General features: G+C 37.4%; 2 protein-coding genes across 8 annotated transcripts in view; one reads left to right on the top strand and one right to left on the bottom strand.

Moving 5' to 3' along the window:
- LOC123516502 (copper homeostasis protein CutC-like) overlaps nucleotides 1-20,459 on the top strand; it is a 47,037-nt gene extending 26,578 nt beyond the window's left edge. For 6 of the 7 annotated variants that reach the window (XM_045275900.1, XM_045275897.1, XM_045275898.1 and 3 more), the window contains 2 exons: nucleotides 16,875-17,045; nucleotides 17,192-18,252. In XM_045275900.1, coding sequence (XP_045131835.1) covers nucleotides 16,875-17,045; nucleotides 17,192-17,309 — 289 coding nt within the window. In that variant the 3' untranslated portion in view covers nucleotides 17,310-18,252. Of the gene's footprint in view, nucleotides 1-16,874; nucleotides 17,046-17,191; nucleotides 18,253-20,286 lie in introns of those variants that run through there. The other variant, XM_045275896.1, reaches the window with a different exon arrangement.
- LOC123516664 (E3 UFM1-protein ligase 1-like) overlaps nucleotides 18,245-24,097 on the bottom strand; it is a 51,820-nt gene continuing 45,967 nt past the window's right edge. The window contains exons 12-13 of the mRNA XM_045276264.1: nucleotides 20,901-21,112; nucleotides 18,245-20,403 (exon numbers count right to left, since the gene is read on the bottom strand). Coding sequence (XP_045132199.1) covers nucleotides 20,261-20,403; nucleotides 20,901-21,112 — 355 coding nt within the window. The 3' untranslated portion in view covers nucleotides 18,245-20,260. The remainder of the gene's footprint in view (nucleotides 20,404-20,900; nucleotides 21,113-24,097) is intronic.

Consider the following 24,097-nt stretch of genomic DNA (forward strand, 5'->3'; position numbering starts at 1 on the left):
GAGGTGGTCGCTGAGCTCCAGAGCAATCATCTCTAATTCTACAGTTACCATTGCCTAAGAGTAACCAAGGTGGGAAAGGAGCTGGTAATGTTTGTCCCGTCTCCATATAGTCATGTTAACTGTTGATTAGCAAAATAATGTCCAGGGAAGGTAAATATAAACTGTAGCCTGCGTTTGAGCCATCAGCTGGTTTGTTTACATCTGAGCAACATGGCGGCCGTGAACTCGAAAGATGAATCAGACTTCACAGGATTTCAAGGAATAATGGAGAAGAGCGCTTATGTGAAGAAAATTCTGGAGTTGGAAGGTAAAATTGAAAACTGTTTGAAAAGTATGGGGCCTGGAAACGAGTTATGACAATGTAAAGAAAGACTGTGCCGATATGAAGAAGGAAAATGAAGCACTGAAAGAGGAAGTTAAGCTAATTAAAGTGAATTGCGAAAAATGTGGAGAATCTCTAGGAAAAGTGATGGAGAAGCAGGCTGAATGGAAAAAGTCAGGAAGTGGAAAGAAAGGAGGTAAATTACAAAGTTGCAAGTCTGGAAAAGGAAATCAAAGAGTCTGGGGAGAAAACTTTGGGCCTTGCTGAAATTATAGATCAACAGATCATAGAAGAGAAGATTGCTGAGAAAGTGGTGAAGGTTATTAAGTCAAATGAGACATTGGTGAGGGAAACTGTAGACAAAAAGAGATGTGTGGTGATATTTGGTGTGGAGGAGGATAAGACACCGAGTAAAATGGAGAGAGAGAAAACATAAAAAGGTGATAAATAATATCATTAATGTGGTGCAGGAGGAGGAAAAGACCTAGTACAAGAAATAGAGGACTTCCATAGAATTGGAAAGTTCACAAGAGAAGGTATGAGGCCAATAAGAATCAAACTTAAGTCACAAAAGGATGTAGATGAATTGGTGGAGAAGTCATGGAGGCTAGCCCAGCAGGAAACAACAAGGAAGATTTGGTTGAGAAGAGATCTCGGTGAAAAGGAAAGAGAAATGTTAAATGAGTTGAGAAAGGAGGCTTTGAAAAAATGAAGAGAGGACAGAAGAGGAGAAGAAAGAGTTTTTCTGGAGAATCTTGGATATGAGACTGAGGAAGTGGTTCATAACCCAGAAAAGTACAGCAAGAAAGGACTAAAGAAACTTACGTATGAGCGGAATGTAATGTATTCCAACATAAATGGAGTGATATCGGGATTTTAGAACTCAACGATTACTTGAGGGACAAGAACCCAGATATTGTGGGTCTTACTGAAACAAAACTGAGAGAGGGAGAAGACCTGATGATGGTTGGAGAAGGGAAATATAATGTTTGGAAAAGAAATAGAGTAGGTAAGATGGGAGGAGGAGTGATGTTGCTGGTTAAAAAAGATATAAAGGTGGATCAAGTGAAAGAAGGTATGGGAAAGGCAGAAGTGCTAAAGATCAGAGCAGAAACTAATGAAGGAAAAAGAGGCACTACATAGTGGTGTACGTACCACCTAAGACAAATGCATGGTCAGTACAGGAATATGAAGAAATGATAAGTGATACAGGAACATGTCTGGAAGAAATGTTGGGTGGCTGTGAACGAACTATAATGATGGGAGATTTTAATTGTAAAGAGGTGTGTTGGGAGGACTGGTCAATGGAAGGATCAGAGACAACATGGGGAAATACACTATTGACACTGGCAATGGAAAATGTGTTAACTCAGTGGGTCAAAGAAGATACTAGGTTTGGAGGAGAGGGAGCATCGTCAAGACTGGACTTGGTCTTTAGTACAGAGCCAATGGTCATTGAGGAGATGAGGGTGGAGTGCCCTTTAGCAAAGAGTGATCATGCAGTTTTGGAGTTCAAGGTGATAGATGAAGAGAAATCTAGAAGAAATGAAGAATATAAAGTGGGAAGATGGAATTATGCCAAGACAGATTTTGGAAACCTAAAGAAATTCTTTCAAGAGACAAATTGGATGAAATTCAAGAGTGCTAAGGAGCAAATGAAAAGTGGAAGGAATTTATAAAAATATACAAAGAAGGTGAGAAAAATTTGTACCAATAAGACAACATAGAGAAGTTGGAAAGCAGGACTGGTTTAACGATAGATGTGAAAAGGCTAGAACAAGAAAAGAGGATGCATGGAAGAGGTGGAGAAGGAAAAGACGGATTAAGCAGTGGGAAAGTTACAAAAGAGCAAGAAATGAATATGTGTTGATTAGAAGAGAAGAAAGAAAGAAACAAGAAAAGGATATAATTGATAAATGTAAAGACCAACCAAGGCTTTTTACAGACATGTGAACAACAACATCAAAAATAGAGAAAGTATTGAAAGTTTAGAAGTAAATGGAGTATGCAGTGAAGATCCCAGGAAATGGCAGAGGCTATGAATGGATGCTTTCGGAAGGTATTCACAAAGGAGACTGCTTTTGACAAACCACTGGTAATGGAACAGAAAGGGATTATGAAGGAGTTTCAAGTAACTGTGGAGGAGATCAAGAATATGATGGGGAGTTTAGAAGTGAGAAAAGCTGTGGGACCTGATGGGGTATCAGGATGGATTTTAAGAGAATGCAGGAGCAACTGGCAGAAAAAGTTTGTGAAGTAATTGATGCCTCATTAAGGGAAGGTGTAGTGCCCCAAGACTGGAAAAGAGCTAACATTGTCCCAATCTATAAATCAGGTAACAAGAGAGACCCATTGAACTATAGACCAGTGTCACTTACAAGTGTGGTAGCTAAGATGTGTGAGAGGGTGGTGAAGAATAGATGGACAGACTTCTTGGAGAAAATGACATACTTTGTGAGTGTCAATTTGGTTTTAGAAAAGGGCGTTCATGCACGACAAACCTGATATGTTACTATTCGAGGGTGATAGATGTAATACAGGAAAGAGATGGTTGGGCTGATGGAATATATCTGGATTTAAAAAAGGCCTTTGATAAGGTACCACACCGGAGACTGATCTGGAAACTTGAAATGGTAGGAGGAGTGCATGGCAGTTTACTAAAATGGATGGAAGACTTTTGGTAGGAAGAGAAATGAGAACAATAATTAAGGACAGACCATCAGAATGGGGCTTGGTGGAGAGTGGAGTTCCACAGGGATCAGTGTTGGCACCAGTAATGTTCGGTCTACATAAATGACATGGTGGATGGGGTGTCCAGTTATGTGAGCCTATTTGCAGACGATGCAAAATTGTTAAGAAAAGTGAGATGTGACAAAGATTGCGAACTACTCCAGGAAGACTTGGACAGAATATGGAAATGGAGCTGTACATGGCAAATGGAGTTCAACACGACAAAATGCAAGAAAATAGAGTTTGGCAAGAGTGAAAGAAGAATCAGGAGTATGTACAAGATAGGAAATGAAGACATAAAACCAGTCATGAAGAAAAAGACCTTGGGGTGACAATTACCAATGACCTATCGCCAGAGAGACATATAAACAAAATAATTGGAGAAGTATTGAACTTATTGAGGAACATAAGAGTGGCGTTCAGATATTTAGATGAAGAAATGATGAAGAAAATAATTACTGCAATGATAAGACCGAGGCTTGAATATGCAACAATACAGTGGGCTCGAACTTAAAGAAACACATAAGGAAACTAGAGAAAGTACAGAGGGCTGCAACAAAATGGTGCCTGACTTAAGAGATTTGACTTATGAAGACAGACTGAAAAGAATGCAACTTCCGACCCTGGAAAACAGAAGAGAAAGGGGAGACCTGATAGCAATATACAGAGTGATGATTGGCATGGAAAAATGGATAGGGAAGATCTGTGTATGTGGAATGAAAGAATGTCGAGAGGGCATGGGAAAAACTAAAATGGCCACTTATAGGAGAGATGTGAAAAATATAGCTTCCTCATAGAAGGGTGGAAGCATGGAATAGTTTAGACGTGGAAGTGGTCAACGCAAGGAATATTCATGATTTTAAGAAAAAGCTGGACATTAATAGATATGGAGACGGGACAACACGAGCATAGCTCTTTTCCCGTATGTTACAATTAGGTAAATACAATTAGGTAAATACACACACACACACACACACACACCCGGTAGCTCAGTGGTTAGAGCGCTGGCTTCACAAGCCAGAGGACCGGGGTTCGATTCCCTGGCCGGGTGGAGATATTTGGGTGTGTCTCCTTTCACATGTAGCCCCTGTTCACCTAGCAGTGAGTAGGTACGGGATGTAAATCGAGGAGTTGTGACCTTGTTGTCCCGGTGTGTGGTGTGTGCCTGGTCTCAGGCCTATCCGAAGATTGGAAATAATGAGCTCTGAGCTCATTCCGTATGGTAACGTCTGGCTGTCTCGTCAGAGACTGCAGCAGATCAAGGCTGAGGAAAGGTATGGAAGGAGATAAGGATATGGACGTCGCAGTCGGTGCTGCCGCCTATATAAACAAATAAGCCAAACTGATAGGCAGGAGTAAAATTATTGAAACTCTTCTAGGATTAAGGCAGCTAGAACATCGGAATAAAAGAAAGGGAATTATCTGGATTTAGGGAGGAAAGAGCCAACATTAGAAGGATCATCTCACTGGACAGAGAACTTAAAGTTTTGAGAGAAATGGTTGCCAGGATTTTTGAACAACAGAATCAGCTGATTGCGGAGAACCTAAAGCTGAGAGAGAAGTGTGAAAAGTTAGAGATAATAGTCACAATGAATAATGACATGAAGAAAACTCTGGACAAAATAAAAAGGGAAAATAGCGCCCTTAAGGGCAAATGTACAAACGATGAAGTAGCACTGCAGGGACTCAAGCAAAAACTGGACACCAGTGTGGAAACAAAAAAGGGGATAAGTGAGACAAAACTAAAGATAAATGGAAAAAAGTCTGGAAGAAAGAACAAAATGAAGAAAAAGTTAACTTTACTGAAGTAGTTAGCAACAAATAAGAGAGAAAATGAAAGACTCAGTCATGTAAGTGATCAAAGAAAAGAAAGAATTAGTGAGAAATATGGTGGACAAAAAGAAGTGTATGGTTATATATGAATTAGAAGAAAAAAAAGAATCCTGTGAAATTTGTGAGGGAGAAGGAGGAGAAAGAGATGGTTAAGGAAATTATCTCAGAGGTTCAAGATGAAGAACAGTCTGGAGAAAGAAATAGAGAAAATATACAGACTTGGTAGATATAGTGAGAGAGCCAAAAGACCACTGAAAGTTAAAATGAAATTGCAAGTGGGGGTAGAAAAAATATTAGCGAGGACTGGACGCCTGGCTGGTAAGGCAGAATATAAAAATATATGGATAAAGAGAGAGGAATCAAATAGAAAGGGGAAAAAAAAAAAAGAACTGAGAAGAAGCTAAGGAAAAAACGAGAGAAGGACAAGAATAAAAAGAAGAATTTCTACTGGAGAGTGCTAGACATAAGGTTGAGGAAATGGTATATTTAGGAAGGGGAAGGAAAGCATTAAGAGTCATGTATACAAATATTGAGAGATTATATATAGGAAAAAGTACCAGACGTGGCATGTATAACAGAAACAAAGTTAAATGAAGACATCCAAGTGAATTTTAAAGATCAGGGATATAATGTTTAGAGGAGAGACCGATGGGGAAAAGCAGGAAGAGGAGTATTGATAATGACTCAAGGGGACATATACGTGGAGGAGGTACAGTGTGGAGATGTGCTGGCTGAGGTTTTAAGCATAACAATTAGGACCAGTGGGAGGAAAAAAAAAGGAGTATCATAGTTGTGTATGTGCCACTGAAGACTAATACATGGAGGCTTGATGTACATAAAGAAATGCAAAGGGAAGTGGTAAGTTGCCTGGACAATATGTTAAGGAAGGACAGAAGAGTGCTACTTGTGGGAGTTTTAAACTGTAAACATATAAATTGAGAAGAAATTATACAAAAAGTCATGCTGGATGCTGGGGGGAGGATGTGTTACAACTGGCAATGGTAAACACGTTGGACCAATGGGTGAAGGACTTTACAAGGTATAGAGGGGAAGAAGAACCATCAATGCTGGATCTGGTTTTCACAAAAAAAACACAACAAAAACAGAGTTTTGTCCAAACATTAAATATCATAGCCCAGTGGGAAAGAGTGATCATGTAGAAGTAAGGCGCATGGGAGAGGTGGGGGAATCAGACACCGTGAAATCACTGTTGCTCCCAACATCCATCATGGGAGTTGGTGACACAGTGACATATAGCATATGTTTACTCCTGATAAGTGTTGCCAGCTCACAAACAAAGAAAATGGGAAGAAAATAGCCAAAATAAAGCCATAAAAAGTCTAAACGTCTATCGATGTGCCCCGAGTCTTGCGTGATGAACGTCTATTGATGTATCCCGAGTTTTTCGGGTTAAGTTGTTATTTTGGGCAATATAGTTCATTTATATCATGCATACAATGGACATTGTATTTATCTTATATTAAATCTATATTTGGTTGGTATTTAAAGCATTTAAATTTTTTTGGTGGGTAGATTCGTATCACTAGAACGAATTAATTCTATTTCCATTAATTTCAATGGGAAAAATTTATTTGATATATGATTTTTTTTATATACAACGATTGTCACGGAACGAATTAAATTTGTATGTTGAGGTATCACTATATATATATATATATATATATATATATATATATATATATATATATATATATATATATATATATATATATATGTGTGTGTGTGTGTGTGTGTGTGTGTGTGTGTGTATCTTTTTTTTTATTTATTTTTTTTTAGAGCTTGGTGATCACACCACTGCTGCATATTCCAGCTTAGGATATATCATGCTTATGATAATTATTTTTCATCATGTCTTTGTCCATGAATTGAAATGCCACTGTAATATTAGTCAACATTTTATATGCTAATCCAAATACCTTACTTATGTGTTTTTCAGTGTTCAGATTTTCCTGCATAATCACTCCCAGATCTTTTTCCTCTTTAGTCTTCAGTATTTGTTCCTCTCCCATCAGATAGTTCCATACCAGTCTTCTCTTACTCTTTCCTAGTTCCATTATGTGACATTTCTTGGTATTGAACTCTAATTTCCACTTCTTACTCCACTTGTAGATTTTGTATATATCTTCCTGCAGCTGCAAACAGTCCTCTTGGATTTTGGTTACTCTTAGCAATTTTGCATCATCAACAAACAAATTAATATAAATGTTTACCCAATTTTGAATGTCATTTACATATACAGGCAACCCTCGCTTAACGAAGGGGTTACGTTCCTAAAAAACACTTCGTTAAGCGAAACTTCGTTAAGTGAACCGATTATAACAAGTTTAACCCCTGATTTGAACTTCCATTGAGAGTAAGCAAAGCAAGAGTGCATCATAGTACAGTAAAAGGTTTAATGAAAGTAAAAATTATGTTTTTTTTTTTTTTTTTTTTTTTTTTTTATTTATTTTTACACAGCCAAGGGCAAAAAAAAGAAAGTTAGAAAAAAACCCACTTGAGCGCTGGCTCTCCAAAGAGAACAAAAAGTGCCAAAACCGTCAGCCAGAATTAGGGGAGCAAATGCCTCGATACCTCCCTCTTAAAAGAAGACAAGTTGTAAGAATTTGTAAATACAGATGCAGGGAGGGAGTTCCAGAGTTTACCAGTGAAAGGGATGAATGATTGAGCGTACTGGTTAACTCTTGCATTAGAGAGTTGGACAGAATAGGGATGAGAGGAAGAAGAAAGCCTTGTGCAGCGTGGCCGCAGGAGGAGGGGAGGCATGCAGTTAGCAAGATCAGTAGAACAGAGAACAGTAGAACAGAGGGGAGTTGATGAGACAAAGAGCTTTCGATTCCACCCTATCAAGCAAAGCTGTGTGACTGGAACCCCCCAAACATGCGAAGAGTACTCCATACAGGGAAGGATAAGGCCCTTATACAGAATAAGCAGTTGGAGGGGCGAGAAAAACTGGCGGAGACGCCTCAGAACACCTAACTTCATAGAAGCTGTTTTAGCAAGAGATGAGATGTGAAGTTTCCAGTTAAGATTATGAGCAAAGGACAGACCGAGGATATTCATTGTGGAAGAGGAAGACAGTTGAGTGTCATTGAAGAAGAGGGGATAGTTGTCTGGAAGGTAGGTTGTGTCGAGTTGATAGATGGAGGAATTGAGTTTTTGAGGCATTGAAAACTACTAGATTTTCTCTGCCCCAATCGGAAATTTTAGAAAGATCGGAAGTCAGGCGTTCCATGGCGTCCCGCGTGATCTGTTAATTTCCTGAAGGGTTGGACGTCTCTGAAAGAACGTGGAAAGATGTAGGGTGGTATCATCAGCGTAGGAGTGGATAGGGCAAGAAGTTTGGTTAAGAAGGTCATTAATGAATAATAGAAAGAGAGTGGGTGACAGGACAGAACCCTGAGGAACACCACTATTAATAGGTTTAGGAGAAGAACAGTAGCCGTCTACCACAGCAGCAATAGAGCGGTCGGAAAGGAAACATGAGATAAAGTTACAGAGAGAAGGATAGAAGCCGTAAGAGGGCAGTTTTGAAATCAAAGCTTTATGCCAGACTCTATCAAAAACTTTTGATATGTCTAACGCAACAGCAAAAGTTTCACCGAAATCTCTAAAAGAGGATGACCAAGACTCATTAAGGAAAGCCAGAAGATCACCAGTAGAGCGACCTTGACGGAAGCCATACTGGCGATCAGACAGAAGATTGTGAAGTGACAGATGTTTGAGAATCTTCCTATTCAGGATAGATTCAAAAACTTTAGACAAGCAAGAGATTAAAGCTATAGGACGGTAGTTTGAGGGGTTAGAACGGTCACCTTTTTTAGGAACAGGCTGAATGTAGGCAAACTTCCAGCAGGAAGGAAAGGTAGAAGTCGATAGACAAAGTTAGAAGAGTTTGGCCAGGCAAGGTGCAAGCACAGAAGCACAGTTTTTGAGAACAATAGGAGGGACCCCATCAGGTCCATAAGCCTTCCCAGGGTTTAGGCCAGCAAGGGCATAGAAAACATCATTACGAAGAATTTTGATTGTAGACATGAAATAGTCAGAGGGAGGAGGAGAGGAGGACAAGCCCAGAATCATCCAAGGTGGAGTTGTGAGCAAAGGTTTGAGAAAAGAGTTCAGCTTTAGAGACAGAAGAGATGGCAGTGGTGCAATCAGGATGAAATAAAGGAGGGAAAGATGAAGAAGTGAAGTTATTTGAGATGTTTTTGGCTAGATGCCAGAAGTCACGAGGAGAGTTTGAGTTTGAAAGATTTTGACATTTCCTATTTATGAAAGAGTGTTTGGCAAGTTGAAGAACAGACTTGGCATGATTCTGGGCAGAGATATAAAGTGCATGAGATTCAGGAGATGGAAGGCTCAAGTACCTTTTGTGGGCAACCTCTATCCTGTATAGCATGAGAACAAGCTGAGTTAAACCAAGGTTTAGAAGGTTTAGGTTGAGAAAAAGAATGAGGAATGTACGCCTCCATGCCAGATACTAACACCTCTGTTATGCGTTCAGCACAAAGAGATGGGTCTCTGACACGGAAGCAATAATCATTCCAGGGAAAATCAGCATAATACCTCCTCAGGTCCCCCCAACTGGCAGAGGCAAAACGCCAGAGGCACCTTCGCTTTGGGGGATCCTGCGGAGGGATTGGAAAAATAGGACAAGATACAGAAATGAGATTTTTTATTGGAGGAACCCAACGGAGATGAAAGGGTGACAGCATAAGCAGAAGGGTTAGAGGTGAGGAAGAGATCAAGAATGTTGGGCGTGTCTCCAAGACGGTCAGGAATATGAGTAGTTGCTCTAGGTCTAGGTCATGGAGGATAGCAAAGTTGAAGGCTAGTTCACCAGGGTGGTCAGTGAAGGGAGAGGAAAGCCAAAGCTGGTGGTGAACATTGAAATCTCCAAGAATGGAAATCTCAGCGAAAGGGTAGAGGGACAGAATGTGCTCCACTTTAGAAGTTAAGTAGTCAAAGAAATTACTATAGTCAGAAGAGTTAGGGGAGAGATAAACAGCACAGATGAATTTAGTTTGAGAGTGACTGTTAAGTCGTGGCCAGATGGTGGAAAATTCGGAAGACTTAAGAGCGTGGGCACGAGAGCAAGTTAAGTCATTGCGTACATAGACGCAACATCCAGCTTTGGAATGAAAATGAGAATAGAGAAAGTAGGAGGGAACAGAGAAGGGGCTACTGTCAGGTGCCTCAGGTAGTTAAATTTAAGTCATTATAACATACACTAATGTATGTATGTACGTAACTTTATAATGTTGATAATCTTAACTTTATGAAGGGAGGGAGAGTGAAACGGGAAATACACTAACCGGCAACCTGTAGAATGTAAACAAAGTGCGCATCATGGTACCGCATACAAAACTTATGTACCACATTTCCACAATTTTATCCAATGTAGAGTCACAAGTTCAGGTGGTTCTTTTAGCTTTCAAGTTAGATGCAGTCTCACCAGCCTTCTTAATAGAGTCTGCTGACTTGAAAATAGTAGACAGTAGATGGAATCAAGATGGTGGCAAGCAATGTTATTAGTTTTCTGGCCTCTCTCTTGTCTGTGAATAATACCCAGCTTCACTTCTAGAGTAAGACACTTCCTGGTCTTCTTAGGAACGTTAGGCCACATTGCAGGGCGTTTTGGTGGTAAGTTGAACTAGGGAAGATGAGCTGCTGGTGACGCTGTTATGTTTTGACTGGGGAGTGAGTGGTGCGTGTGATCTTGATCTTGATCTTGATGCTACAGGTGACGCAGAATTTCGTCTGAGTCAGGCCTTTGTATCGGCAGCGCCTGTGTTGTCCACAAGAGGCTTGATCTTGATCTTTATTCTACAGGTGTCTCAGGATTTCTCCTGAGGCAGGCCTTAGTACCAGCAGCTCCTGGTGTATTCAAAAGCCTGTCAGTTTGCATGATACGGTGGGGCTTTCAAATTTGGAAAAAATTACTTAGATAAAACTTCGTTAAAGCGAGTTTGGTGTTCGTTAAACGAGCAGATGGTAGTAAAACGAAACCTTTGTTGTAGCGAAATTTCGTTGTGTGAACCTTCGTTAAACGGGGGTTGCCTGTACCTGGAACATAATGGGGCCTAACACTGACCCTTGTGACACTCCACTTGTTACTTTACCCCAAAATGACTATGTATCTCTGATCACAGTTCTCATCTCCCTGTCCTTCAAATAATCCCATATCCAATCTAACAAAGTTCCTCTCAGTCTTTCTATGCTCTCTAACTTCCAAAGTAGTCTGCTGTGAGGGACTTTATCAAAAAGCCTTTTATATGTCCAGGTATACTTTGTCCACCCATACATCTCTGCTTTCCAGTCCTTCTACTACTCTTGACTAAAAACTTGATAATTTTGACACATATGATTGTTTGATATAACTTGTTCTTCCAGATATTTAACGCATTTTCTTTGGTAACTATTTCACATAACTTCCCCACAATACTTGTAAGTGACACTGGTCCATAATTTAATGGCTTAGTTGGCTTTCCTCCTTTGAATATTGGGATTATGTTGGCTCTCTTCCATTCCAGTGGTACTCTCCTTTCTTTTAATGAACTTGTAATCATTTCCCAAATTGGATCTAACAGCTGCTCTTTACATTCATTTAGCGCCCTGCCTGATACACCATGTGGCCCTATTGCTTTTTTGACATCCAAATTATCTAGTAATCTTGCAATATCTTCTTTGTGTACTATGATTTCCTGAAATCCTCGGCTATGCAATGTCCTAATTGGTTCTGCAAAATCCTCTTCTTCAGTGAACACAGTTTTGAAGCTCTCATTTATTATTTCCTCATTTCCTTTGCTATTTGGGATGTTTTCCTTCCTTTATTTATTTTTCTAATGTTTCCTTATTTTTCATCTTACCATTTATAAATTTGTAGAAAAGTTTGGGTTCATCTTCACTTGTTTGTACCACATCTTTCTCAAAATTTCTTTCTTCTTTTCTCCTTACTCTAATATATTCATTTCTCACATCTTTATACTGCTGTCTGTTATTGTAATTTCTCTGCTTTTTAGTGTCTTCCAAGTTTTATCTTTTGTCTTTATAGCCTTTATACATCTGGCATTGTACTAAGTGTGTATACTTTTGTTTATACAGTAGATAGGTATGCATTTCTTCACTCCTTTGTTGTATTTCTGTAGGGATATTTCATATTTCCCCTGTATTGTCCTTCCGTTCATAATATTCCTCCATTCAATATCGGCAAAAAATTTTCTTAACTTTTCAAAATTTTTCTTGCATGATTTAATCTCTTTTTTGTAGTCTTCTCTGTATTTTATCCCATCTTCTTCTTGCATTTCCAACTCTAATGTTACATGATCACTTCTTCCCATTGGACTAAGATATTGTATGCTGGGAAAGGGCTCTGGCTTCTTTGTGAATACTAGGTCAAGCAATGATGGTTCTTCTTCCCCCCTTGTACTTTGTTGACTCTTCCACCCACTGATCCAGTGTATTTACCATAGTCAACTGTAACACCTTGCTCCAATGTCCAGCATTTCCCATTACTTCCAATTCTCTCCAGTTTACTCTTACAGTTAAAGTCTCCTACTAATAGTATTCTTCCATCTCTTCTTATCATATTATCTAAGCACTTAATCACCTCTCTTTGCATACCCTATTGTTCCTTAGTTCCCCATATATTTCTCTTAGGTGGCACATAATGTAATTATGATTTTTTTTTTTTTTTTAATGCCTCTGTTTTGATTGTTACTCTCATTACTTCCACAATACCATCACCATATTGCACTTCCTCCACACATATATTATCATGAACCATTATTAGCTCTCCTCCTCCCCATTTTCTCTTCCTGTCTCTTCTCCAGCTATTATATCCCTCTTCTTTAAAGCTAACAAGGATCTCGTCTTTTAGTTTTCTTTCTACTATGCACATTACATCCAGTCTGTTTTCTTTCAAATAATCTCTAACCTCCAACACACTATATTAGTATAAGTCTCTCTTAATTTCTTGCCTCTTCCAAGACCTCCCCCTTCTTCTGTAGATACCACTTCTTTAGTCTCATATCTATAAACCTACAGGAGAAATTCCTTTTTTAGATCTCCGACCTTTTTTTTATTTTTATTTATTTATTCATTTTTATTTATTAATTATTTTTTTTTTTTTTTTTTTTTTTCGTGTGTGTATTTTACCTAGTTGTATTTACCTAGTTGTAGTTTTACAGGGCCTGGGCTTTATGCTCGTGTGGCCCCGTCTCCATATCTGCACTTATCCAATCTTACTTTAAGAGTATGCACACTCGTTGCAGACACTACTTCTTCATTCAAACTGTTCCACGTCTCAATACATCTTTGCGGGAAACTATACTTTTTAATATCTTTTACACATCTTCCCTTCCTCAGCTTCTTACTATGCGATCTTGTGCTTCGACTGGCATATTCTTCTCTCAGGATCAGATACTCATTGTCCACTTGGTTCATTCCGTTTACCAATTTATAAACTTGTATGAGATCCCCTCTCTCCCTTCTCTGCTCCAATGTTGGAAGATCCAAAGCCTTTAGTCTCTCCTCATGTCATCCCTTCAAGTTCTGGAACCATTCTTGTAGCCATTTTTTGTAGTCTCTCCAGCTTCCTTATGTGTTTCTTTTTGTGAGGGGTCCACACTACTCCTGCATATTCCAATCTGGGTATTATTATAGTGTGTAATTCACTGTTTGATCTGCTGCAGTCTCTGACGAGACAGGCAGACGTTACCCTACGGAACGAGCTCAGAGCTCATTATTTCCGATCTTGGGATAGGTCTGAGACCAGGCGTGTGTGTGTGTGTGTGTGTGTGTGTGTGTGTGTGCGTGCGTGCGCTTGTGTATTTACCTAGTTGTATGTTACATGGTTCGAGCAGGGATCATAGTGACTGTCTCCATATCTACATTTATCTAACTTCTTGAATATGTGCACACTTTCTGCCGTTACAATATCTTCACTTAATCCATTCCAGATGTCTACTGTCCTGTGTGGAAAACTGAACTTCTTGATATTCCTATGACACTGACTTTTCATGATTGTTTTGGAAGGGCTGTTTACACTTTATTCTAATAAGACGGTAAAAACCAGAAACTGCTACTCATAAGAACTGCACATACTGACACTCTGTAGTAAGTAGGAAACAATAACGTACCTACACAATACTGTAGTTTATTATTATAGAATATTTTATTGATACGAAAGCTAAAAACATAATCGTTTCGTGTAGAAATTATCATGGTTGACTGCTCAATTCTGCAACCGAGTGACAAGCATTCCATTTGAACAAATGTTTAGGTGTGAAATTTGAAGTTTCATTTTGTTTTTAAATATTTTAGATTATTTTATGTATTATGTTTTTAGCTTTTGTATCAATAAAATATTCTCCAGTAATAAACTACAGTATTTTTAGCTTGTATGCACTTAGCATTATACCAAGCATGTATTTTTTCTTTACTCTATAAACAGGTACACATTTTTTTACTCCTTCATTATATTTCTGTAAGAATATTTCGTATTTCCCTTGTACTGTCTTTCTGTACATACTATTTCTCCACTCAATATCAGCAAAATAGATCCTTAATTTTTCAAAATCCACTCTTGCATATTTTAATCTCTCTCCTCATATCTGTAACTTATCCCATCTTCTTCCTGAGTATGCATCTCTAATGTCACATGATCACTTCTCCCCATTGGACTAGGGTATTGTATGATTGGAGGGGGCTCTGGTTTCTATGTGAAAACTAGGTTCTTTATCTCCCCTGTACCTTGTTGACTTCTCCATCCACTGATCCAATGCATTAACCATAGTTTCAAGATGGTACATGATGGGATTTGAACCTATGCATGGATGTCTGCCCAATCCCACACTCTCCACCTTATCCATTATGCCACTTCATTTGTAAGATTTTTTTTTTCATGCGCTCAGGTATTCCCATATATTGCGGCCTGTGAGTTGAGTTTTTAAGGTCTCTTTATGGTGAAAATTAGGGGTTGACTTATGTGGTATATATAAAATAGCAACCTTTAAATATATTTGCTCCAGTAACATCAGGATACCAGAAAACTGCTACTGAACTTGGTCTAAACCTTAAAAGCTGTTTACACATTATTCTAATAAGACGGCAAAAACCAGAAACTGCTACTCATAAGAATTGCACATACTGATACTCTGTAGTAAGTAGGAACAATAACGTACCTACACAATACTGTAGTTTATTATTATAGAATATTTTATTTATACGAAAGCTAAAAACAATCGTTTCGTGTAGAAATGATCATGGTTGACTGCTCAGTTCTGCCACTGAGTGACAAGCATTCCATTTGAACAACTATTTAGGTGTGAAATTTCAAGTTTCATTTTGTTTTCAAATATTTTAGATTATTTTATGTATTATGTTTTTAGCTTTTGTATCAATAAAATATTCTCCAGTAATAAACTACAGTATTTATGGAGGTACTTTGTTGTTCCTTCTTACTACAGTGTCTGTCCCTTGCACAACATGGTGAGGAAGAGCTGTCTCTGTCTGAGCCAAGAGTCCTATCTGGCCTCCTGAATCCCTTACTTATGAAATACTCACATCAACCTTGAACATATTCCTTTTGGGAGTATGTGCAATCCCCTTGAGTAGCAGTTACTTTTGTTTCTTTTGTTCCAACATTTGAAGCAGGACTGTAGGTGGTTGGACACTTACCATTAGACTTTTAAAAGTAAATATCCATCTTATGTAGTGGTGAAATAGGTGAGTAGAAGTGAAAAGTAAAAACTGTCAGCTTGTTTATGTTGAAATGTTTGAAATTTCAATGTTTGAATTGTTTTATTTATTTTATTGTAGATAAAACTTCATTTACAATCCAGTACTTAGTGACTCAGGGCAACAATGGACTAGGGACAAAAATCCACATTTGGCAAAATGAAGGACCCATTGGTATTATCCAGACTGGTGCCTGCACCATTTAGTCTGGAAAAACGAGGGTTGAGTATATATATATATATATATATATATATATATATATATATATATATATATATATATATATATATATATGTGTGTGTGTGTGTGTGTATATATATATATATATATATATATATATATATATATATATATATATATATATATATATATATATATATATATTTGGATTGTTTATCAGTCTCTTTTCACCGAAATGTTGCATATATATATATATATATATATATATATATATATATATATATATATATATATATATATATATATATATATGGATTGTTTATCAGCCTCTTTCTCACAGCCGAAATGTTGCATCTCTTTTTATCTTTTATCGCTATTTTCATGCTAACTGTTCTACTGATCTTGCTAACTGCATGTCTCCCCTCCTCCTGTGGCCTCACTGCACAAAGCTTTCTTCTTCCTCTCATCCCTATTCTGTTCAACTCTCTAATGCATGAGTTAACCAGTACTCTCAATCATTCATACCATTCTCTGGTAAACTCTGGAACTCCTTATCTGCTTCTGTATTTCCGCCTTCCTACAACTTGTCTTCTTTTAAGAGGGAGGTATGAAGACATTTGCTCCATAATTTTGGCTAATGCTTTTCTTTCTTCTAAAGAACCAGCACCCAAGTGGGCCTTTTTTTTTTTTTAATATTTTTCTGCCCTTGGCTGGCCCAATCTCCTACATAAGAAAAAAAAAATAAATAAATAAAAAGTGTATTTGTCTGTGCGGCCACTTGGGAACTATGGATTCATGGTGGAAAAAGATTAGGTTAGTCTAGGCCGTTATTGAGTGAAAGCTATTACTGAGGTCCATTATCACAAGGCATCACTGTATATATGCGTGTGTGTGTGTGTGTGTGTGTGTGTGTTGATACATATAATCATGATTAAGGTTTGTTTTATATTACCATTGATTGTATTACACCATATTGGTATCATAACATGATCAGCAAAGTACTGGGAGCTGAGTCATAGAGATAGGTGATAAATATGTTTACTTGGTACAGTGGTGGTAAGCCAACAGCGCTGGAAGGTTGTGATGTCTTGAAGAAACTAACAAATGCAGCAGGTGGTCGAATTACAATCATGGCTGGAGCTGGTGTGAAATCTAGTAATGTAGTTGACATTATTCAGAGAACTGGAGTTTCTGAGTGTCACGCTTCAGCTAAAATTTGTAGGTATGTCAAAATTGGAGTATTGTTAATTTTCATGGTTGAGCATAAAACATTGTGTGTATACAAAATAATACTTTTTCCTTTTACTTTTTTTAAGATTCTGGATTAATTTCATGAATGTGCATTTAACTCTTTTCTTTTATTTCCAGGGTATTTGAATGCAAGAATGCTGAGGAGGTTAGAATGGGAACCAGCAATGATAATGTTGTTTTTGTGACCAATGAAGAGGAAGTACATGCTATAAAGTTAGCCATAGGCAAGACTTAGGCCCTCATTTGCAAGGCAAGTTTTTCAGTTATAATCTGACTAATTTTTTCTAGTTTAGTGTTGACAACAGAAGAGCTTTCATTCACGTCCATCCATGCATCTCAGCCTTCTGTACTACTACTACTACAGTCTCTCTCTCTCTCTCTCTCTGGCAATTTAGATTTCCTATGGAGAAAAATGGTTTTGCTTAACAAGTGTTTTGCATTACAAGTAAGATTCTTGAATGAATTGTGATTGTTAAGCAAGGTTTCAATGTATTTTAGAAACATCTAATCAAGTGTAAAACTACCAATATTGCATTATATATGTGATGATTGTACTTGCTATGCTTAGGATATCAACTTCATAGACCCTTTCATATATGAGTCTGAACAAAGAAAACTAGAGAGATGTGGATCATATTTTTCTATCTAAAAAATAAACATCTGTGAGTGTTTCATAATACTATTTGTAATATAAAATTATGTAAAGCAAACATGGATGGAGGTTCTTGTGCATGTAAAATCTCAGCTGCTACCTTTAACAGCTGAAAAATCTTTATAGCTGTAAATTATTTATTTACATGATTGAATCATCATTGCCTGAAACCATACTTATTCAAGATTTACATTGTATATCATGTCCAAACTATCATAGCAATAATCAGTAAACACATTTTGTCAACCTATATGTGTGAGTTAAATGATGGGAGATATTCTTACTATTGTTCAAGTAAAATACTAGAAAGTGCACTTTCTTAGTTAATTCTTTTTATGGAGTTACATAGGGTCTAAGTTCATCAAGACACTTCTGACATCTCTTGTGGATAAATCATAGTGTAAGTCTTCTACAAATTCTTCATAAAGCTGAACTGATTGACAACTCTAGGTTTCCATGCACAATGCCAATGATGGCTTTTCAGTCATGCACATATCAATGTGAAATAAAAAGCTGCATTTAGTCATTTAGAAGTTTACTTTATTTTTTATCTAATTTATAATTTTCTGAAGCAAAAGCTGTTATGGGAATCAAACCACCTCTTTTTGTTGATTTAAGAAAGCCAGCCCTCCACATAAGCTAAAATAAGTAATACAGTGTTTCTCAAATTCTAGTTATTCACCAGCCAAAGACAACAAAAATAGATGTATAAAAAAACCCAGTGAAATGCTGGTCCCCATATAGTTTGAAGGACTAATGCAGAACAAGATAAGTGGCTTGAAACCTCCCTCTTGAATTTTAGTCAGGTAGTGGAAATACTGAACCAAGTGGGGAATTCTAGAATTTACCAGAGAAAGGGATAAATGATTAAAAATATTGGTTAACTCTTGGTTTGGGGAAAGACAGAAAGAGGTGAGAAAAAGAAAAAAGTCTTGTGCAGTTCAGCTGCAAGAGGAGGGGAGGCATGCACTTAGTAAGATCAGAGGACCAATTGACATGAAAATATCAGTAGAAGACAACAAAGGATGAAACATTGTGGTGATAAGAAAGAGACTGAAGACAGTCAGTCAGAAGGGAGAAGTTGATAAAATGAAAAGCTTTTGATTCCACTGTGTCTATAAGAGCTGTATGATTGTATATTCCACAAGCAAGGTCCCTTTACAAAATTAGTAGCTCATTGGTATGGGAGGGAAGGGTGTTGAGAAAAACTGGCATTGAAGATTCAGAATGCCTAATTTCATAAAAGCTGATTAGCTAGAGATGATATGAAGTTTGCAATTTAGATTAGAACAGACTGACGGTGTAAATGTTGAAGTGTAGAAGTTGAGTGTCATTGAAGAAGTGGGTATAGTTGTCAAATTAAAAGGTGAAGGAATCAAGTTTTTGAGGTATTGAACAATACTAAATCTAAAAAACCCACCATATTCTAATCGTAATAGGAAAAAAGTAAATCATAAAGATAACCTAATGCTGTATTAAGAAAGATTCTTAGATTTTGTCTTAAAATTGGTCTTATCTTTTAAGTCTTATGCATGTCTCTTTCTTGGTCTAGATATGCTGAGACAAAATATTAAGTTACAGTATGAAATGGTTTAAGAGCAAACAGTAAAATTGTGTATTTCTCCATCTTGAGTTAATAGTGCAATCTTTTTACATTTTTTAATGAAGTAACGAAAGTTATCATTTATCATACATTTTGTAAGATTATGAGTGCATAAATTTATGTATCTGTATAAGCAAATTCCAACAAGCAAAAGGCGTGTGCATTTTGTCTTGCTGTTTATGGCCTTGAGCTCAACTTGCCTCCTCCCCCTACTAAGCAGCATCTCATTTCCTACCCTTTTTTTCACTGGTATAAAAGAGATGATTTCTAAGGGTGAAAGAGCCAATACAGGAAACCCAGCTGGACCCATGGCAAGACTTTCCTTCCTCATACAATCACTATTATGAGAAACATGTTGCTTGATTGGCTTCACCTGAATATTCAGCACGAAAAAAGCTCCACGGGGATCTATTACAAAAGAAGGCAAATGAGACATACCAAAAATAGGACACAGGATGACCCAAAGTAATAATTGCTGGAGAGCTGCATGCCTTATTGGCTAAATAACTCTTCTTCCCGTGCGGCACTCCAAGCTCCCCAGCTCTCCTGCCAAGTCTGTCACAAATGATACTTCTGCAGGTGTAGTCTATTATATCAAAAAGTTTAAAGTCAGGTCATCTAGAACAACCTTACAGGAATGATAAATCTTTATTGGGCAGACTCTGGCCCCTTGGCAATCAGCCATCTTTATTAAACTAGTTTCAGCATAAGTATCTTAAAAGATAATTAATTTCTGGATGTGTATCAAATATACGACCAATTGTAAGACCGATTTGGGAGGTTAAGATAAAAATATTAAGCCAAAATTTCCATACAGAATCTTTGTTAATACCACCCTATTAGATTATGCCAACTTAAAGAATATGAAGAAATAAAATCCAAAATAACAAAACCCTAACATACACTACACAGTATTTGTAAGTTAAGCATATTATTCTTCTGTATTATCACTGGCAGCTGCTTTCTTGAAGGTGACTGCCACCTCCTTGACAGAAGGACTGAGGGCTTCAAGCTGGAGTTTGACACCACCGTCATCCTCTTCATTCTTATTCATCAGTGACTTAATTACCAGATCTGAAACAACCAAAGTTGATGTTATCATATTAAAGCAATATAGTTTCTGAAAATAAGTAGCACTTTTTATTGATACTGATAGTACACCCATTGGTCACTATAGGAACAGATCTGTGAGTGTCACTCAAGCATATTTTGATAAAAAAAATTGGTAGCTTTTCTGATATTGAATTATGCTACTGGTTCATAAGATGATCCTCAACTTAGCCTTCTTTTTGTCTGAATTTGTTGTGGATCATTACTCATTTAATAAAAGTTAGGCCCTAGATTTACAAATATCATTGACAGCTTACTAATTTAGTTAAAACATTTCCAGTGTGCACTCTAATTTCTGAGTTTAAACTCAATTTAACATGCCACTTACACAGCATTCAAAACTTGTATTCCAAGCAACCACTGTCTCTATGACTTAATTTGTGAAAAATCTAAGATGAAACACACCAACACTACACTCCTCTTTTGTAATAAAATGTCAACAACGTCTTTAATTAGCTTACCTTGGTAATCATGCAGTATAGAAAATTTGTCTGCAGATATTTGTGTTTTCAAGTATGCCAAGATGTGAGGCACAAACTTTCCTGAGGCATGAAGCATATTGCCAGTGACTGTCTGGAAGAGGACCAAGCATGCCAGGTGCAGGGTGAGGGGTGGATCAAGAGAACCTTCTAGCTGTTCCAGCAAAGCAGCCCGGTGACTCACTAAAACCTGTCTGTAAGAAGAGAGAAAGCAAATGCTATGGGGTATATAATGGAAAAACCTTGAACTTGATTCTTTTAATCACACATATATATATACATATATATATATATATATATATATATATATATATATATATATATATATATATATATATATATACAGGCAACCCCCGCTTAACGAAGGGGTTACGTTCCTAAAAAACACTTCGTTAAGCGAACCGATTATAACATGTTTAACCCCTGATTTGAACTTCCATTGAGAGTAAGCAAAGTGAGAGTGCATCATAGTAATGTGAAAGGTTTAATGAAAGTAAAAATTATGAAGTTTAACATTTAGGCAGTTAAATTTAATTTAAGTTATTATAATATACACTCTCCCAAAAAAGTATCGGCATTGCTGGCTGGATCCTGCTGAGAAACGATCAAAACTGTACAGATGACTGTACTGTGGGGTTGGTATTCCTGGTGATGAGGTGACCTTGAATGATGTATCATGTAAGTGACGCGAAAACTCTAACATCCTTAATTCATGCATATGGCGAGGTGTTTTTAATTCATGTTTACAGTAATTATGTATTTCTAAAAATTGATGATTTTGAGGAAGAGAGAATTTCCTGAACATAAAGGAAATGAAAACTCAGAGCAAAAAGTTACCAGATATTCCAGGGTACCGTTACCAGATCGGATAAAAGAAAGATTGGAGAGTTGTTTGCTCTAATTTTAGCATTTCATCTTAAATATATGTTAGGTTTAACATTGGGTATGATCAAGTAGGCTCATGTGTTTTCTGCTCATACTTCTAAAACGCACAAATTATCTACCGAATTCACAGTAAATTAAACAATAGATATTGTTATATGCCATTCGGCAAGTGATGTGTGGAACAGCTGAGTTATCAGCATTAGAGGTAAGGATAATCTTACGATGTTATTTTTATATTTTTCTCATACGTGAAGGAAGGCGAATATGTTTCGATATGCATCCGTAGTTTCTCTGATTCATGAAGCATTAAGTATATGCATTAGAGTCAATGAAGAAGAATACAAAATGATTGAGTTTAGAAGACATGGAGACCTCACAGGAAACACGTGCAAAGATTATCGCTCTCCACACCGAGGATTACAGCAAGGCATATATAGCACGACGTCTTGCTATATCTCCCCATACAGTAGCCCGGTGGGTGAGAAGGTTCATTGACAGCAGCAACACAACAGACAAGCCAAGATGTGGACGACCTCGGTGCACAACACAGGAGCAAGACAGAGCTATCACAAGTGCTTATGATGCTGATCCTTTTACCCCAACAACATCGGTATTGTCTACGTATGATCTCCGCTGCACAATGCAAGCCATCAGAAACAGGCTACATTCCAATGGACTTTATGGACGCAGACCAGCGCGTAAACCAAAACTCACAGACACGGCAATTTTTTGTGACGAAAAGACGTTCTCATCAAACGAGTGGTCGTCGTGGGTGTGGCGCAGTGAGAACACGCGGTAAAGCAATAATAATCCTGTGTTTCTACTTGTTGAACATTACCAACGATTACCATGAAATTTGTCTTTCTCTCAGAAAACTACTGGTTTTGACTATTTACACTAGAATACTTAACATTTTTATTTACAGTATATATAAGATATATAAATGTGAATAATTGGCAGCTTTTCTCGACCTGCATTCAACTGTTCAAACTAGAGCTGCTATTTAGTGTATAATATTGCTTACAATGTAAGAATAGATTGGCCTAATTTTGAATGATTTTCTTTATAGATACAAAAAGGAACATATTAAGGCAACCAAGAGAAGTGGCAGGATTGTGGTTGGAATGTTTGGTTGGATAAGTGGTCCTGGTGTAGGTAAGCTAACCGATGTTGGGGAGGGACGCTTCACTGCCAAGAAGTATGTGGAGATATTGGACGAGGTTTTACTTCCTTCAGTTAGGGTAGTATTCTTCCCTGACAGAATGCCCTTTTCTTTAGTTCAAGACAACACCCCCATTCATTCAGCAAGAATAGTAAAATTATGGTTCCAAGACCACCTAGAAATATCTCTTCTGCCACATCCTCCAAGGTCACCAGATCTTAACCCCAATGAACATATATGGGCGACAATGACGAAAATGTGCTGGGAAAATGTAACGCACCGAACACGATCGTCTGTTATTAGATCGGCTCATATGGCTTGGGAAGAGCTAAGACAATCTCACAGACAGGAGTTGGTGCATTCGCTTGTGACATCCATGCCCAACAGATTAAATGCTGTACTAGCTGCAGGAGGTGGTTACACAAAATACTGATTAGCATTCAAAACAATTGTATTGTTAAGTTATTTACTGTATGTTTTACATTATTTCATGAATAATTAACAGCATTTTCTGCAACTGTCAAATTATTCTTATAAAATGTCTATTCTATTGGTTTATTGTTATGGTTTATGACATTAAATTTATTATGCTACAAGTTATAAATACACTTGTATAAGGTATGTGAAAATATATCCTATTAATTTTACTTTCAGCTTTTATCAATGACTACGTAATATAAGATTGATTAATGAAAACTTATTACAATATACTGTAGCCAAGAGACTCGTATACCCTAATTGGTAACTGAACAGCAGGCATGCCAATGTCTATGAGGTTCCTGAGCAATGTACCATAATGCTACGTGTAATGTCCTTCTCGATCGTTAGTTTTAATGCCAATACTTTTTGTGGAGAGAGTACACTAAATGTATGTATGTACGTAACTTTATATTGTTGATGATCTTAAATTTATGAAGGGAGGGAGAGTGAAACAGGAAAGAAACTAACCGGCAACCTGTGGAAGGTAAACAAAGTGCGCATCATTGTACCGCATACAAAACTTATGTACCACATTTCCACAAGGCTTTCCATTTTATCTATTGTAGAGTCACAAGTTCAGGTGGTTCTTTTAGCTTGCAAGGAAGATGAGGTCTCACTAGCCTTCTTAATAGAGTATCTTGACTTGAAAATA

Source organism: Portunus trituberculatus, chromosome 41 (genome assembly GCF_017591435.1).
Source record: "Portunus trituberculatus isolate SZX2019 chromosome 41, ASM1759143v1, whole genome shotgun sequence".
In the NCBI taxonomy this organism is placed as follows: Eukaryota; Metazoa; Arthropoda; class Malacostraca; order Decapoda; family Portunidae; genus Portunus; species Portunus trituberculatus.